The sequence below is a fragment of the Ciconia boyciana genome, chromosome 5, assembly GCF_034638445.1.
Source record: "Ciconia boyciana chromosome 5, ASM3463844v1, whole genome shotgun sequence".
NCBI lineage: Eukaryota > Metazoa > Chordata > Aves > Ciconiiformes > Ciconiidae > Ciconia > Ciconia boyciana.
In genome coordinates this window covers 37,274,896-37,291,958 of record NC_132938.1, presented here as the reverse complement: position 1 = coordinate 37,291,958, position 17,063 = coordinate 37,274,896, and the positions used below count along the sequence as shown (strand labels likewise).

The 17,063-nt window shown below is 41.9% G+C and overlaps 1 protein-coding gene across 10 annotated transcripts in view; it reads left to right on the top strand.

Annotated features, from left to right (window-relative positions):
* STOX2 (storkhead box 2) overlaps positions 1-17,063 on the top strand; it is a 150,904-nt gene that overhangs the window by 111,165 nt on the left and 22,676 nt on the right. The window contains exons 1-3 of one of the 10 annotated variants that reach the window (XM_072863444.1): positions 659-697; positions 1,083-1,211; positions 2,438-2,492. The exons of 2 other annotated variants lie outside the window; for them this stretch is intronic. Coding sequence is in view for 1 of the 8 variants with exons in the window: in XM_072863441.1 (XP_072719542.1) it covers positions 13,286-13,310 (25 nt within the window). In the remaining 7 variants the exon portion in view is untranslated. Of the gene's footprint in view, positions 1-658; positions 698-808; positions 965-1,082; positions 1,212-2,437; positions 2,493-12,750; positions 12,846-13,270; positions 13,311-17,063 lie in introns of those variants that run through there. 7 more of the 10 variants (XM_072863442.1, XM_072863445.1, XM_072863443.1 and 4 more) reach the window with 7 other exon arrangements.

Genomic DNA, 17,063 nt, shown 5'->3' with positions numbered 1-17,063 from the left:
TTCTGGCATCAGCAGCACACGTCCCGTCACGCTGCCGCCCTCGGGGAGGCACAAGGGTGTTCGTGCCTCTACCGACGTGCCTTTTGGCGTACCAAGGCCCCGCCGCACCCTCGTTCCAGGTGGGAAGGTTTCTCGTGAGGACGGAGCGCTTATACAGGAATTGGATGGAAATCTGCTTTACCACCATGTAAAATCCCCAGCCTCCCCCATGAAAGCACAAAGGAACACCACAACCCCAAGTCCAAAGAAACTAATCAACAAAAAACGGTTGTATTTTTGTTTCTGAGGACTCGGGTGGTTCCTGAGGCAGCAGCAGTGCACAGAGGTGCATGTCCTGTGGGAGCTGCTCCTCCATCCAAAATGGTGGGGGCACAGGTGGCCTTCGCCGAAGGAAAACGCTGCCCCTGGTTTTGGTTGAAAATGCGAAAATGTGTAGTGCAAAGGTGGGGGTAACGTCGCATCTTCGAACTAGGTGAATATTGCTTTTCTTCCGTGTTTTGGGGGCCCTGAAACGCTGCCATCTTTCCTTTAAGATTTGGGAAGGGAGATGTTGGGGACGGGCCCAGCATGTTGCCGCCACGCGTTGCCATGGCGACGGGCTGCCGTCGTCTCCCCCACCCCCCCCACCCCGCGGGGCATGCCGGGACGGCGGCGGGGCGGGGCGGCCGCGCCTCAGCGCCGCCGGGAGGTGCCGCTGGTGAGGTACCGCGTTGCCGGGAGGCCGCCAGGAGGCCGCCGGGCCGGGCCGGGCCGGGGGAGGGGGGGGAGGAGCGTTGCTTCCCCGTTTGAGTCGATTTCCCGCTTTGCTGCACAATAAAAGCTCCGTCAGCAGCGGCAGCGCGGGGCGGTGGGTGGCAGCGCTGCGCGCCCCCCTCGCTCGCGCAGGAGCGGCGGTTGGTGTGGCGGGCCCGGGCGGGCCGGTTGTACCGGCGGGGCTGCTCTTCCCCGCTGGGAAGCCTGGAAGGTGCCTTGCCTTTGTGTTGGGGATTAGCACGGGCTGTGTTGGCGGTTGAACGTGCGTTGTGCTGTAGCGGGCCGCTAGAAAATTACCGTTCTAGTAAAGGCCGTGTGTTTCTCTTCAGTGCAGGTGTAAAGAGACGGCCCGGGTCAAACCCGGCTCTGGCGTAAGCATCGTGGTCCGTTTGAAGGCAGCAGAGTCTTACAGCACGGCTGAATTCGGCCGTTATTTACAGGCCTAGAAAGCTGTAGAGGTTAGTGGCAAAGCCAGTAAATCTGGTATATCTAAGCACTTCCTTTGAGATTCTTTATTGCTAGGGCTGGAGGGCAAAAAAAGAAATACGTTTTTAAATAGGTTGCAAAACTTCAAAGTGTGTTTAAAACACTGTGAAACATCTCATCAGTCTGTCTATGTTATTTCTTCTCAACATTTTTAACAGTTGTCCAACTGCAAAACAGATTTTCTAGACCAGTGGGTGAGACTCCGGGTGAAGTCTTGATCAGCTACTGCAAACTTGTCCAATGTTTTCTTCCAGTCCGGGAATAGAAATTGGTATTGATGCCTACGCTCATAATGCTGGAAGTCTTTCCTTCCAGCACCAGTAAGCTGCAAGAAGGCCCTTACTCAAAATTTTCCTGAAGTTGCAAGATGCTCTCATACTGTACAACTGCTTTATGGTTGCATCACAGCTCAGGTTGCAAATTACAAACCACGCTATTTTAGGATTTTTAGATCTTAATTTTAAAATCTGGGACAGTCCCTGATGGATAAATTATGCATGCATAGCACACCTGATGTGTTGGACCTGCTGCACACGTGAGATGAGCCTATATGCATGCATTTGCTAGTTTCCAGACATCAGGCAGCCTGAGTTGCTAGGCATCTGGAAAACTGGACAATTACTTCAAAAATATGGGAAAAGTGTTTTCATGTGCAAGCATGCATGGGACGTAGGATTTCTGTGAATAACATAGTAAGTCTGTTCTCACCTGGTATCATCCTTCCTTTCATTCCCCCCTCCCCCGATGGACTATAACTCCCTTTAAAAGCTGAAACCAAGTTAACTTTTAATTTGTGCTCTGGATAGTTGTATGGAAGCCGCAGTGGTTCAGGTGGCATTCATCGGGTGGTTGTATTTGTGCTATTCTTGATTTGCTCCATAATGGGGAAGTGGGGACGTGAAGGTTTTGGAATAGTTTCAAACAGGTTCTGGAATTCTGTATTTTACAAAACTTTTAAACAGGGTATTCACTGGGGAGTAAACCAGATATTGGTGAAAAAAATGAACCACTAAGAGTGTAATGAAATTATTTGTACAAGTGTCTTATTCTAACAGTGATGTTTGTGGTAAAGATTCCCATGACTGCAAGTATATTTTGCAGGGAAGGTTATTCTAAATAATCACTGTTTCTTACATTTTAAACAAGTATTTAAAGCACTCTAACTTACAATGCTTTTTTTTTTTTTGATCTTTCTTAGGAACATAGACTCCCAGTTTGGAATCATCTTCACAAATCCTTGCCTAAACAGTAAGGTGGGCTAAGGCAAGATGTTTCCAGACTTTCTGGTTGGTTTTTTTTTTTGGTCACTTTCTGGAACTTATTGTCAGCTTTGAACACCTGTGAAGAAACTAACCAGCAGACAATTGGAGGAGAGTGGTCTGACTGCTGTCTGCACTTGCAAAATCAAACTGCTGAGGAGTCAAAAGATATGGAAGTTGTTTCAGGATTCATCTCCCATGTAATAGCTCAAGAGGCAGCCTGCAGTTCACTGTTACTTGGGAGCTGTCAAAAGAAAGCAATAACTTATTTTACAGTATTATTGAAAAAAGGGTGCATGCCAGACAAAGACAATTTACAACCCATTTATTTTCAGCATTCTCCTAATTCCCATTATTTGAAGTAAAACCCATCTTCCTGACAGACCAGCTTCTTAGTTCCCTTAATCCTGCAGCAAAGTGATAATCCTTTATTTGTGACCTCACAGGCTGTTGCTACGGAGAATGCTGTGATATCACAAAGCCAGCACTGTGACTTCAGTGTTGGTGGAAGCCATGGTTGAAGGAGATGGCCCACTCTCTGGAGAGCTGGGGGAGAGTTTATGTAATTCTGATGTTCTGCAAGCACTGCCTAAGCAGCAGTATCTGGCAAACAGGCTTGCATAATGTCTGTCTGCGTAGGTGATGAATGATACAGTCAGAGGCTGCGCATGAGGGGAAAACTTGTGGTGATTATGTTTGGCAAGGTTACTCCTGCCCTTGAAAGAAGTTATGTTATCAGGAGGAAAATGTCACTGTGAAGTTACACAAGGCTTTTGCATCCTCAGTCTCCAAAGATATCATGAGGAAATGACTCTGAATACCGGAATTATTTTCCCTGAAACCAATAACTCCTTACTCTGTATCCTTCTTTTCTTTTTCTTCATCTTAAGAATATTGTTTTGCAAAGCCAAAACTTTTCTTGGAAACACTAATTACATAAAAACTTCCCTTGAAAACAGTTTGTCAGGAGCAGGGCAAAAGACATGTAAATCACATTCAAATCTTTATGCCCTAAAGCAGACTTTTAGGCTATTATTTATAAATGGAACTATGAAGGAGATGCGTAACTTTAGGCATTGTGTCCGAGACTTTCACATATTCCCAAATAGCTTACGTGCATGGAGTCTTTTGATGTTCAAGTCTGAGCTTTTATGCCAGGTTCCAGAAATGAGTGCCTAAAATTGGGGTCCTCAGTAACTCCTGATTTTCAGAAGTACTGAGAGTACAGCAGCACTCAATGGAAATAAAGGGAAGTGCAAATCTATGTCAGTTTTGAAACTCAAGCTGTGACTATTAGAAACAACATATGGCAACAGGAGCCAGATTTGGCTCCTTTAATATCTCTGCCTTTGACCAGAACAGGAAGTTTTTAGAGAAATAGTACTTGCAACTCTAAATGTCAATGGTTATCTACTCTTCAGGAGTGAAGCTATTGGAACCCAGGAAAAAAATGAATAAAAGAAAAGGACAGTTCCTTTGTTTTGACATTTACTTTTTGAATACATTAGGGAGCAGGTGATTGAACAACAAGAAGACACATTCTTGCCTCTAGTAAAATTAGTATTTTATTTTTACTATTGATTATTCCATTTTTAAGTTTCACTTTTTAATGTGTGATGTGAAAGGTCATGTAGAGGAACTTGGTAGGATTATGCATGTACAACTGCCCCCATTGATATAACTTTTGGAAGTTGTGTAAGCTAAATCAGGTTAAAAAAACTGCTCTTATTCCAGAATAAAGGGGGATTTACATAGGTATAATTACACCAAGATAATTCTGGCAGTAAATTAATCTTTTAGACCAAAGCCCTGAGGTCAGTTTCCATCTTATCCCTGTTACACAGATGTTCCCCAAATTGTGTTCAGAGAGTGTATCAAACTGGATGCTGCGTAGCAAATCTACGTTGCAATACCTCAATTAAATGTAGTACCAGAATTAAAATAAAATACCACAACTTAAAGAAAAAAATCACAAGCCTAATGCAGAGGCTTTGCAGACCACACATGGCATGCAGGATGCACTTTGGGCAGCCCCACATTCTCAAGTTCTTGTGGATTACGCCTTCTTTCTGTGAAACTACATGTGCATGTGTGTTTTGAAGAGCTTCTCATAAAACAGCAGAACACTTCTAAAGACAGTATTGGTGATGACATGCTTAACTGCTTTCACATGTTTTGGTTCAAACTGCCCAAACCATTAGCATGCTCCCTCAGTGGAGCGTTGTTGCATGTGTGCCTTATTAGCATGCACACTACTCATTTACTCTCAACTTTCTTTACTGTCCTGTAAGCTCCCATCCTTCCCCTATCTTTGATCTTTCATCATAAAAGCTTAGGAGCAACCCTTTGGAGAACAAGCTAAATGTTTCTTTTTAGCTATTCTGCCTGTTCCAAACACGGGGAGGGCTCATTCAAAGCCACTGGAGGATGCAGGTTCCCTCGGCCAGAGCCAGGCAGTCTGGCTCACGCCTGAGCTGCTGGGGACGCTCCCTCTGCTGGGTCGTTGGCGCTTGGGCTTAGGCTTTGGGCTGCAGTGCAAGATAGGTTTGTTCTTTCAGGCTTTTAATTGAGACTTTGAACGGAGGCTTTCATTGAATCCTTTTTGTGTGGCATGGGGTGGAGGTCAGCCTAGAAAACAAAACAAAGGCAAACGCCAAGTGGATGCAGAGCACATGCAGATCGGCCTTCACAAAACAACTGTCCTTTTGTTCACTTCTTTCTTCACTGATACACGCAGCCGTTCCCTCTTTGCTTATTCCAGCAATCCTGCAGACCCTTGTATTTTCCCAGCCTTCCTACAGCTGGAGGTACTAATTTTATTTCTTACCATTTGGTTATTATTCCTGCTTCCATTTAGCCCCGCTTAGCATTTGGATTCTTTTAACAAGTCTTCTTTCATCATTAACATCACATATGCTGCATCGCCTGCTTTAGGAATCAAACAAAAATCATCTCTTTCCTCACATTTCCTTTTAACCTTTCCTGTGTTTTTTCTTATATTGTTTCTTGTTTTTTCTCTCCAGTCTTCTGCTGCTGCTAATTCAATCTTTATAGCCTAGGTTTTTCTTTAAGTAGCCTCTATGTCAGCTCTTTAAGACTAAAACTTGTAGCTGCCAAACAGGCAGGAGGAACAGCAGAGGTTTCAAAAAACACTTTTAGGGCTACTTACATCCCCTATAGGCGTTTCCAAGGGCTGGTCTGCGCAGCAGTTCCGGCCTCCCAAAGGGGGTGACCAGGTGAGGAGAGGGGCGTGCACCATCCCCTTCACCATGTGCAATGCAATGTTTACTGATGATCAGAAATGCTTTTGAAGCAGAGAGCCTTGTCAAACTCCAGCTCTGACAGACACACTTTTTACCCTTCTGAATAGGAGTCATGTGCCCTTGGGCCCATAAGATCTGGGTGAGTTAAAGTACTGCCTGTAGGGGTAGCTCGTTGAAAGAACGTGGCAGTAACTGCAAGCCCTTTTTTCTTATGGTCCAGAATAAGGAATGACAACATAATGACAAGATAAGGAATGACTTTTTGTTGTTGTTGTTTTGGTGTGTGTTAAGAAAATATTGTCTTGCTGTGGTATAAAATGTAGTCATTCAGAGCTTGGATTTATAAATCCCCTATGCTTTAATCTCAAAATTTTGTTGTATGTGATTTTTTTCTCTGTGTCCAGTGGCTACTTGCCAAATTTGTTCAAGAAATTATCCAAAATGTCTCCTTTTGCTAGCCTTTTGATTTAGTTCAATGTAAGTTGAGATCATCAGCAGCTCCTGAGATGGTCTCAGGAATCTAGTCTGGATATCTTAGTTTAGGTCTCTCTACACTGAATAAGAGGGCAAAGACACAACTATTTTTATGTGCTCTCATCTTTCAGAAAACTGGGGCATAGCGACACTTGGGGAGCACAAGGACTCTTCCAGGCTCTTGTGCTTTATAAAATGCTTGGTGAAAGTCCAAGAGAAAAGTCTTGTCAAGCTCAGTTTAGAATACAGAGGAGAAAAAGGAAGAATGGCCAGTTCTGGTCCCTGGAAGGGGTTAACAGCGTTCGGTGCAGCAGGGATCAATATCAAATGTTTGGGGTTTAATAGCTATATTAGAAATCTGAAGGATGGAATGGGTAATGAAGTGGTAACACTATCTGTCAGATCACAGTTGTTCAGGTTCCTTAAGACTGCTTGAGGAGGACTTCACAAGGCACCAGCGGCAGCTGAGTAAAACAGCTGAGCAATTCTGCAGAATAGTGACATCAGCAATGTAGTGTAAGGCAGTGCAGTGAACACTGAAAAAATAGTGCTCAAATATGTTAGGTTTCATACTTTTTTAGGAGCATGGTCTGCACGTTGCTGGAGTCAGTGGTGAACGTGTTAGATGAGTGGGGGGGATGGTAATTAAAAGTCTAAACATAAGACTGTGTAAATTAGGAGATATGTAAGAAGTCACGCAAGAGAGCTTTGTCCGTGAAATTGATAATTTCATCCTTGTTTTGGATACCGTGTTCAGTTTTATGGCTCATGTACAGGGAGATTTTCAGATTCCTGAAATTTCACTTAAAAAAGAAAAGAGCAGGAGGTAGGGAGGTGTTACTGTTGTAACAGTAGTAAAAAGCCTGTTGTAGGTTTTGGTTTACTGCTTCCTGTAATAAAACCAGTGCTCAATAAAATTAAGAAGCAAAAACCATATGAAATGGACAAGAGGAAATGTTTAATCTAGTGAGTTCTTTAATTGCAGGAACCCCTGGTTCCACATACTGTCATTTATTTGGGGAGGTAGTTTTTGATTGCTGCATTTGCTAATTGGGAGAAAAAATGAGAATCTGCCAGTCCTTGAGGATCTCAGAAGAACTGTTTCTGTCTGGAACAAGGGCATTTCCCTTTAAGACGCAGTGTACACTAGTGGCAATGTGTGCAGTTGGTTTTCTAATGCTTCCTCCAAGATGCTTGACCAGCATGGGAGAGGCAGCAGATGTGGCGAGTTGCTGAACTGTTGTGCCATGGCATTTCCCATGTTCCCATTCTCACAGCTGATTCCCACACAGGGGAGACCAAAGGACAGAATTTGAAAGTATTTTGAGCCATTGTGGGAAACAGCGTCCACTGCATCTACCCCACACAGGTAGAGCATAGGGGCAGAATATCCTAGTATTGCTACTTCATGTATTAGGGTGTAAGATATTTTTATTTCATAAGCATTGAAGTACATCTTCTTAAATGTACTCCAACCATAGTGAAAACTCTGCTTTCCACCACAGGGAAAAAAATGACCCAGTAAACTCTCAACTGCTAAGTCTTTGGAGTGTCTAACCTTTTATTTTTAAAACCACTTCGGCACTATTTTAATTGATTCCATGCCTGGCCTTTTCATCAGTTCTCTCCTAGCCAGGAAAAACTGGGCTGTTAAAGGCTGCTGCAGTACCATGGGACTTGTGTTCAGTGTTGCAGGTTCTTATTTTAACCTGAAGTTATCTGCTAGTCATCACTATTTGTTTGAAAAGCTGTAACCACCACATTATCATCTTTGGGATGAAAATCCTTTCATGGTTACAGCAGTCAATATAAATGAGGGAAGGCGGACTATGTCATTGGGTTGTATTGCTAATCATCCCTTCACCTTTCAAGAATTTTAGAAATACTAAATACTGACTAGACTCTTGCTGAATATTTGCTGCAGCATCCCCAGCCACACTGAAAATGTGTTCTGACTAAACTGAAGAGGATAGTGAAGAACATGTGGCTAAGACAGGCTGATTGTTATGTTTCAACAGTCATGTGCTGCATTTTCAGGAGCATTTGTAAAGAAATATTTTTCTCTGCCTTTATAAAATTTCCACCCTAAAAGAAAACATGAGGTTTATCATTGTTTGTTGGGGTTTTTTTTTTTGTTTCTCATGTGCTCACTCTCTCTTGCCAAATCTCCTCTAGTGTCACATTTTTTTTAATGCTTCTGTCTTTCCTTGCATTTACTGTTTGCTGCCAGAAAACAGTCAGGCTTTGTTTTTGAGGGGGTAGGGTGGTGGTGTGGTCGATGACAATATAGCTTTAACGTTAATTGAATTAATTTAATAGTAACAGGTTCCTATGCAAAAAAAAACCCCAAACCCTCCTCCCCTCCCGTCCCATGGTCCTAGCTACAAAATCTGTTAGAGGATTCTTCTGTGTGGTTTAAAATATCACATACTTTCCAGTGAGCTATAATTTAAAGAAGCCTCCTTTACTAGTCGAATTTTAAAAAGGCAATTGTTTTACCTACTGGGCTTTTGGGGGAGGGAGTTTTGTGGGTTGCTTTGTTTTCCCTGTTAAGACTTGATGGGTTCATTCAAATGCTGTTTACTGGGTTGTTGTATTAGCAAGTGTGGTATGGGGTTATGGTTCTGTCCTGCATTAGGTAACATTTAAAGTATTGTTTGTTTTTCATTTTAGTTTTTGTGACTCTTTTTAGCATGTGATAAAATGGAGATGCTTAAAAAATAGATAACAAATAAGAAGAATTGGGTGGTCAAAGATCCTTAATCATATCCACAGAGCGAGCTTGTAAAGTATAATGGGCAAGATCATGGACTTGGGAGTCAAACCCAGGAATATTTGCTTCAAACTCATTAGTGCAGGCAGCATGAAAAAGATATCTGGAACCGGTTGTTCAGTTGTGGGGTAACAGTGAACCACCAATGCAGTACAGCTGTGAAAAAAAGCAGGTTTCATTCTTATTATATATAGGGCAGGGTATTTCCACTAAAAGTATGGAAATTTCAATTTCCTTGTACCTGACGCAGGTGAGAGGTTAGCTGGAGCACTAGAAGACGGTGCAGAATTCTGGCTGTTGCTTTTTAAAGAAAAGTTATGTAAGTTAGAGTAAATGTAGAAGAATCCTCTAGAAAGATTAAAGGGACAGGAGGGGCAGACATGTGAAAGAACCCTAAAAGAGTGTGCTTTTTTTAAAGCCAGTGGAATTAGATCTGAATGAGGGGAGGTGTGTTCTCTGCAAATACATTGGGGTGTAAGCAGCAGGAGGGAAAAAAAGAGTATTTAAGCTCCTAGACAACATTAGCACAAAAACAGATGGGCATTACTTGTTGGGATATTGCTGAATTTAATACCCTGATCATGTTCCCTCTTGTGTTTTCTTAAGTGGTTTCTTAAAGAACCAGGAGATATATTCATGTAAGCCAAGTGAAACTTATTAGCATACTGCAAGTAAGTTGTTATTAGTGGAGCACTAATATATCAAAATTTTTAGTATGAAGAGATTTCCTAAAGAAATGTAAGTGTAAGTTTGTATCCTTCTGATGTTCCTTAGTTTGGTTTCTTCTGGAGCCACAGGGTTCATGGGTTGTATTCCCAGTCTGGTGTTTGGGTGCTTCCTGCTTTGTGAAGTTGGTTCTTGTAAAGTAATCATAATGGTAGATGACCATAGTCTCTGCAGCTACAGACTCTGAATGCTGAGTGCTGATGGCTGATTTTAGCCTCCGAAATTCAGGATCCACTGAAACTGGTACAGGCTAGTCTGAATTTTCTCATGCTCTTGATAACCTTCTTGGCATCTTGTGACGGTGTTCTTTTTTAACGTTTTTTGTTCTCTGCTCCCCCCCATTTGAGCATATTCCTTTTCTCGTCTTGAGTTTCCCTCTGGTGATGGTGAAAGGGCTGTGGCAAAGGAAGGGAATCCTAGGCCCTGGCTCAGGAGGGCTCAAGCTAATGTGGAGTTTGACAAAGGAGTCTGTGTTCAACTCCAACACAATGTGTGTGCAAAGGACGAAAATGGGATCTTTACATCATCTGCTTTCTCAGTGTGTGATCGACATTGATCTCAGGCTACGCTGTATTCTGTACTGGTCTATTCAGATGCATGTGCATGCATGGAGTTACACAGAGAGAAGTATATGGTGTAGTTGTGCCGTACACTATCAATAAGGCAGCTTTTGTTTCAGTACCAACTTCTGTCGTGCTGGAGGGGGAGACGTGGGATGGAGGAACAGAGTAGCTGCCTTGATTGGGAAGTGCATGTGGCATTTTGGCTAGGTCTTCCTCCTCGGAGGTCTTGCTGCAGTAACCTCACTGATGATGACAGCGCTGGTTTATCCATCAACTTCAGCTCTTCTAAACATTCTCATTTACATTTTCCCCGCTGCTGGTCTCTCCTTTCACTTTTGCTCGCTGCCATGCTTGAGGTATCAGGCAGTTCTTGCTGTTCTTAATACTGATTAAAGGGCTGTGTAATAGTGCTGTGAGCTGATTAATTTGTGTCAAGGCATGCCTAGGTGCATGTGCACACGAGATGTATGTGCACCCTAGGTACATGTGCAGGCTCAGTGCATTCTGGGTGTCTCTGGGGCGTCACACGTGCAAGAGGAGTTGTCTCACTCAAAGAGCTTGCAGTTGTATTAGTCTGTTCAGAGTAGTCAAGCTTGTCCTGAGCATGTAACTCAGGTTCAAGTGCTAGAGAAATTTGTTAGAGAGAAAGGATATTTGGATCGTGGTATTACCTTTATCTTTCTTCTGCCAGTGTTTTAACTTTGGTGATAGTAGCGTGACTACTGCTGCAAGACTTGTGCATGTGTGTGAAAACTGTACTGCATGCACAAGCCCAGCTATTTAGCTTTTCATTAATGTTGTCTGGTGCAAAGGAAAAGCAGATTGGAGCTCTCGTTTTTTCTTTCAGTAGGCGCCTGTTGTAATTCATTTTTAAGCCCACAGAATTTTTTCTTCTTGCAATGAGTTTCGTTGCTGTGAAGTGGGTGTGGGCTTAGCAGACAAACAACCAGAGTTTCCGCAGGATGATCCTGAGGGACCCAAACATTGCAGATGCCAAGTTGGATTCATTAGAGTCTTTGCGGCTGATCCTGCAGCCCCAGGGAAGGCAAAACTCCTGTAAAGTTGAAGGAAGATTTCCTGGAATGAGGCCTTTCAGGGAACACAGAAATTGATGACTGTGTGTATAGCAAAAGCCCAGCTTTTAATGTTGAGATCTTGGCTACTGTGTAACTACAGGTGTAGCAAAGCACCCAGCTTACCTTAGACTTGTAAATTAGCCTGTTAATAATATGGCTGCTTTGCTGCATAACGATTGCCATAGACCTGTAAACAAAAGTGATGTTTGTTAGTTGTGTAACGCAGCTATTTACTTATCCTCTTGAAACACTTAGACCTATTTTAGGCTGGTTTTGACTCTTTCACTGCCAGGGTAGTTGTAAGGCTAGGGCTCGCAGCGTAGAGAGGAGAAGTGTCCCGTGGCAGCATTCCTTTTTTTGTTTGCCCCTCCATTTCTGCATATCGGTCTTCTCATTTTGATGACTAGATCACGACTAGGAATAGTTCTTTTGCAGTAAAGGCAATTTTAAATGTTTCCTTCTCTTGAAAGAAAAATCCCAAACAACTAAAAATGTTTCTCCAAAACAGCAGCATCTGTATCTCATCACACACTATTCCTACCTCCTCTCTGTGTTTTCCTGATGCTTTAGCTTAGCATATCCTCACCAAGCAAAGGAAAACCTAGCACTGGGAGTGAGATCCTGACACAGTGACCTCGTTCTGAGCATTACCTTCTTTGTCAGTAGCAGCAGAAGCTGAAGCAGCTCCGCTGGCTCTCGGCACTTGGAGCAGTTTGACATTTTCTGTCTGGCACAGTTTCAGGGCTCACTTTGTTTTGAGCCCAAATGGTGAATGGGATGATGAAAAATGAGCTTGCAAGAACTTGTCTGCTGCTTCTAATTTTTTGATAAACAGTTTGCAGCAGCACAACTTTGATCCAGTGTACAGCAGAGCTGTTTGTTATGTGCAGGTCTGCAGCATTCTTCAGGACTGACAAAGGAGAGTAAATTTTTCTTTTTAATCAATAGAGTAAAAACTGGTAAGTGTCATGCTAAACACCGAGTAATTTAAGAAAATATTGCTCTGTGTAAATGTGTGCGTGCACACGTATGTCTGCATTTGCGGTTTTGTGTATTGGGGGGTTGTGTATTACATCAGGCAGGTATGTTAGGGGTAAATTTTTTGTCTTGACTAGAGGGTTAAAGCTTTAACTTGTCTTTGCTAGTGCATGTAAATAGCTTTCTTGTCCACTTAATGAGGAGGCTGGCTTGTTATCCTGTACAATGCACCTGGGCACCGTTCCAGAAGCAGAGGCACTTCATTTCAAAGACAAAGAAGCCAGCGCAGACATAGGGAGAAACCTGGAACGTTGCGTCGTGGATTTTTTCAGAGCGATGACTCATTTCAGTTCACAAAGGATTCTGGGCAGGGTAGTGAGAAGTCAGGTTGGCTGATCCATTCCTATGACTTCACTTTGCAGAGAGCCAGGGAGAAGAGGAGTGACACTGCAGAATCCTGAGGCACTGCAGTGGAGAGGCGCTTTGCAAAGACTGTGAGTGCCTTTGGAATAGGGGGTGGTGTCAGAACGTGATTCCAGCCGTTCCGTGGAAATAGGGCAAAAGGAGAGAGATGTTTTCAAAACACTGTGTGGGAGTTATATTTGTAGTCCCCTTTAGATTCTCTACCTCCACCTCCCCTGTCATTTCTTAACCATTTATTTCTCGTACTTATATGTGAGAATTGTGTGAAATAGCATTCCTTTCAGTGGACCTGCATAGATACTGCATTCTTTTTTATTTTCTGGAAGCCCCTATTTCCTGCTTTAAGAGGTGGGTGTTTAGCATATTACTGCCTAAAAGCATGCTTTGTTTTTCTTCTTTCAGGTCCTGTGGTGCTGACCTATGCTGCAGCCAGCCAGTTTCCACAGTGATATAAAGCCCCAATATGCACATTTTTGTTACATCACAGCTACTTTGGATACTGTACTGGAGCATGGAACCAGACCATAGGGGTTCAGGTAAGTCCCCCTTTTTTAACATATTGTGTGCCAGGAATATAGACATAGACATTTATTAAAAGATGCATTTGAAAAACACTGTTTGAGGAACCACATTCTAAAGCACACAATATATTAAAAAAACACAGTCCCACCCTCCTTCTTCCCAGGTTAAGCAACACCACCAAAATCTCCTCAACTGAATCCTCTGGGAAAGTTCCGTGCTCCAGCAGAAACTTTTTATTATCATAGTTGTAACATGTGCTGGGATATCACTTTGGATCAGGAGGCAGCTGGCCACAGGACTTGAACAAAGAAAAGGAAATTTAAATCACAGGAAATACGCAGGATGAATGCACGTAAGACAAGTCTGCTGACTGTGGGCAATTTAGCACCTGTTTCTGAAAGTTAGTGCCACTTGGTGAACCTTGAGATCATGCTTTTAGCTGGGTCCAAATGATTAAAAAGATCAATTTACATGGTTGAAGTTAATAACTGGCAAGGGACTAGAACTTTGTTCAGAAGCCAGTGTTTGTCATATGATTGGTCATTATTAAGGTTGCTGTGTTTTCTTCAGGCTGGCTAGAATTGGAGTGGTCTCATTGCCAGGTACATTCTTGAAGCGTACATGATCTGTATCTGCAAGGGAAGGTATGTTTTGGTGTGCATGCATTTCAGAAATGCAGAAGGAGCTTGCTGGTTAGTGAATGTGTTACTGCATTTGTCGAGCCTTTGTTTAAGCTGCTCTTAAACAGGAATAAATGGACAAATCTTTAATGTATTGTCCTTATTGTTATCAGTCCTCTGATATGTGTAACTGTCTAGTAAACACAACCTGCAGCTTTGTTCATAGAAGTGTGGTTTAAAAGGAGGATTTAGCTATGGCTGAGAACAGCGCAAGCAACACACCTTCTAATTTTCTTTATTTCAGATTTTGCCAGTAAAATGTGTTCTTTTCTGTGTTAGTGTGCTAGTGCGGATCCAAGGTATTTCGGACTAATCTGGGTAGTACCACAGAAGTCTGCATATTCTTCCTGTTGCCTCCTGGTGTTTAATCAGATGGAAACGTTGTCTGGCTTAAAATGGCAATTATATATCATTGTTGTGAGTTCATATAAGAAAGGTTTTGTTTGCTACATCTATGTAAGTATTCTATAATTAGAGTGATTCAGTCACGTTGGGGTTTGGGGGGGAAAAAGGAGCACTGTGCAACCCAGGCCAGACATGTAACTTCTTCAGCATCTGTCCATTCTTTAAGTAAATCTGAAAATGTGCTTTTTCTAGAAGAGGCTTTTCACTTATGGTATTCTTGAAGAAAAGTGATAATGTTCTAGGCTGAAGAGCCCTCTTTTTGCCCATTACCAGTAGCTTTGGTTTTGTTAGCTACCTTTTGTTCGAAGAGGACCATTCTGTAGTTCTTCCCAGAGTGAAATTATAGGTGAGTGTTGACCACAACAGGCTGTTGGCAAGAAATTTTTTGTAGGGGATTTCTGTTGTAACCACCACTATAATGATGAGGTGCCGTGAAGTTACTGTACTCTAGTTTGATGTTTTCTGATTAATAATGTAGTTCTGTAAGCAGCAAAAATAGTGAAGTCAGATTTCCCTTGATGAGTGTTTTTTTGACTGGATTCTCCCCTGTCTAGCGGGAGGTAGCTATGCCTGAAGCTCTGTGCAGATGGAGCATGCATAGCAAACACTTGTTTTCGAATCTCTGTTGTCTAGGCAGGCTCGACCTCTCTGCCACATGCAGGCACACAGACTGTGATTGTGCAAGCCTCATTTCCTGTGGAAACCAGGCTAAAAATCATGTTTAAAGTTTGTCTTGATCTGTAGGAAACAAAAGGTTAAAAAGGTGTTGAGAGGCTGGGGAAGAGAAACTGGGCTTTGGCTTCCTACATTTTACAGGATGCAGAGTGTAATCAGAGGGTCTCTTCCCCATTTCAGGGAAATAGTGTGTACAAATTCTAATATAGTGTGGCTTCGCACTGTAATTTCCTTAATTTTCCTCCACAATGGCTGTACTGAATTGGTTCCATTTATAAGAGGTGATTTATCAAGCAGTCTTAATGCAAACTTCATGAGACAGGGAGTTTGACTTCCAGGTCAGTTCTTTCTAGCAGCAGAATCACTAATAAAAATTCTGTCATCAGTATGTAGTTGATAGTTTAATTGCTAATACATGGTGCAGAATATAGTCTATGTCATTTTCTCCCAAGATGGTGGTACCCAGACTTTCAGAGAACAGAGACACTAGATAAACTTGTGCTGGAAAGGTTCTGGCTGGTATGGGTTCCGGATGTGTGAATTTTCATTCTTCATGTTGAAAATTGCAACAAGTTTTCATTCTGTTACAGACCATCACTTTCTCATCTGTATGTTAAGGATAGTTATGGTTACCCAGTTTTTTTGGAATGTTTCAAAATCCACTGAAGAAATGTGCTATGTAAGAGCTAAGTGTTCATTTTATGTGCTACGTAATCTTTTGTCCTAAGTAACAATAATTATTTTTTTCCCACAGGATAGCACTACAAATCCCCAAGGCATAAATGAGGACAAATCCCATTCATTGTTTGTTATGTGCTTAGACATTTTTGAGAATTAAGTGCCACTTAAAACAAGAAGTCTAGAAAACTTTTTTTTTTTCCAATTCTTTAGAGAAAAGTTTGGAAAGACACTGCAGAAGCAGAGCTACAAATATATATATATATATATATATATATATATATATATATATATATATATCTCGTATTTAAACAAAACATGCAGTCAGCTGGTGAAAACTGCTTTCTGAGCTCCAGTTTTCGTTTAATTGGGAACATAAACATATGAAAGTTAAGGATAGTAATTTGATTTCAGAAGAAAGCTGCCTGAGACAAGCATCAGTCAGAGCTAACAGGAGCCATATGCTAGATGTTTTATATAAGTGATGTGGTCTTAAAAAAAAAATTAGGAAAAGCATATTTGATTTTGTTTTTTAAGCAGATCTTTCCTAAAGAAGTTGTAGTAAACCTTCTGTTCAATGGGCTAAACAGTATGTATGTGCGTAATTGACGTTAATATATTATATTAAATCATAGACGCAAGATATTTTCTGTTGTTGTGCATCAAAGAAGTTTGTTCACTTAACTATAACCACAGAGCGCTTGTAATTTCCCAGAGCCACAGGATAGTTAAGATAAAAGTTGGCAAATTAGAGCCTCCCTGAGTGAGGGGGTTTTGGCTTTCTGTTACTAGGTCTGCTGAAAGTTTTACAGATGTGTGCTAGCCTTTTAAAACCAAGAGCCAGTAATTATCTCCAGCAGACAGTTACGGACAACAAGCTATGGAAGTAATCCTGGCACAACAGAGGTGCAACGAGTTCCCTTGTCATAATGAAGAAGGTTGAAAAGCACTCAGTGGAAAAGAATAAGGCTTAAAACTGGTGATAGTCCCTTACAAAACAGGAAGAAAGGCTCTCACATAAACCAGTATTTGTTGGCCATTTCTATTGCATTTAAAGCAATTTAAATTATGATTTTATGGATGATTATAGTCGTCTTTATAGTTAATTAAGCGGTTGTTAAGCTCCCAAATATTTGCAAGCAGGGTGTGTTACCCTGGCATACTAACTATAGCATGCTTTGCTAGAGATTGTGTTAACATTAAGGAACTGATACTGAATCTTTTATATTGATGGGTATGTGAAGTATAGTTAGTATTTCAGTGGAAACTCTTGGCTTGTTCCTGTTGACAGGATGTTGACCCCAACGGGCAGGGGTCAGATGTGCAGAC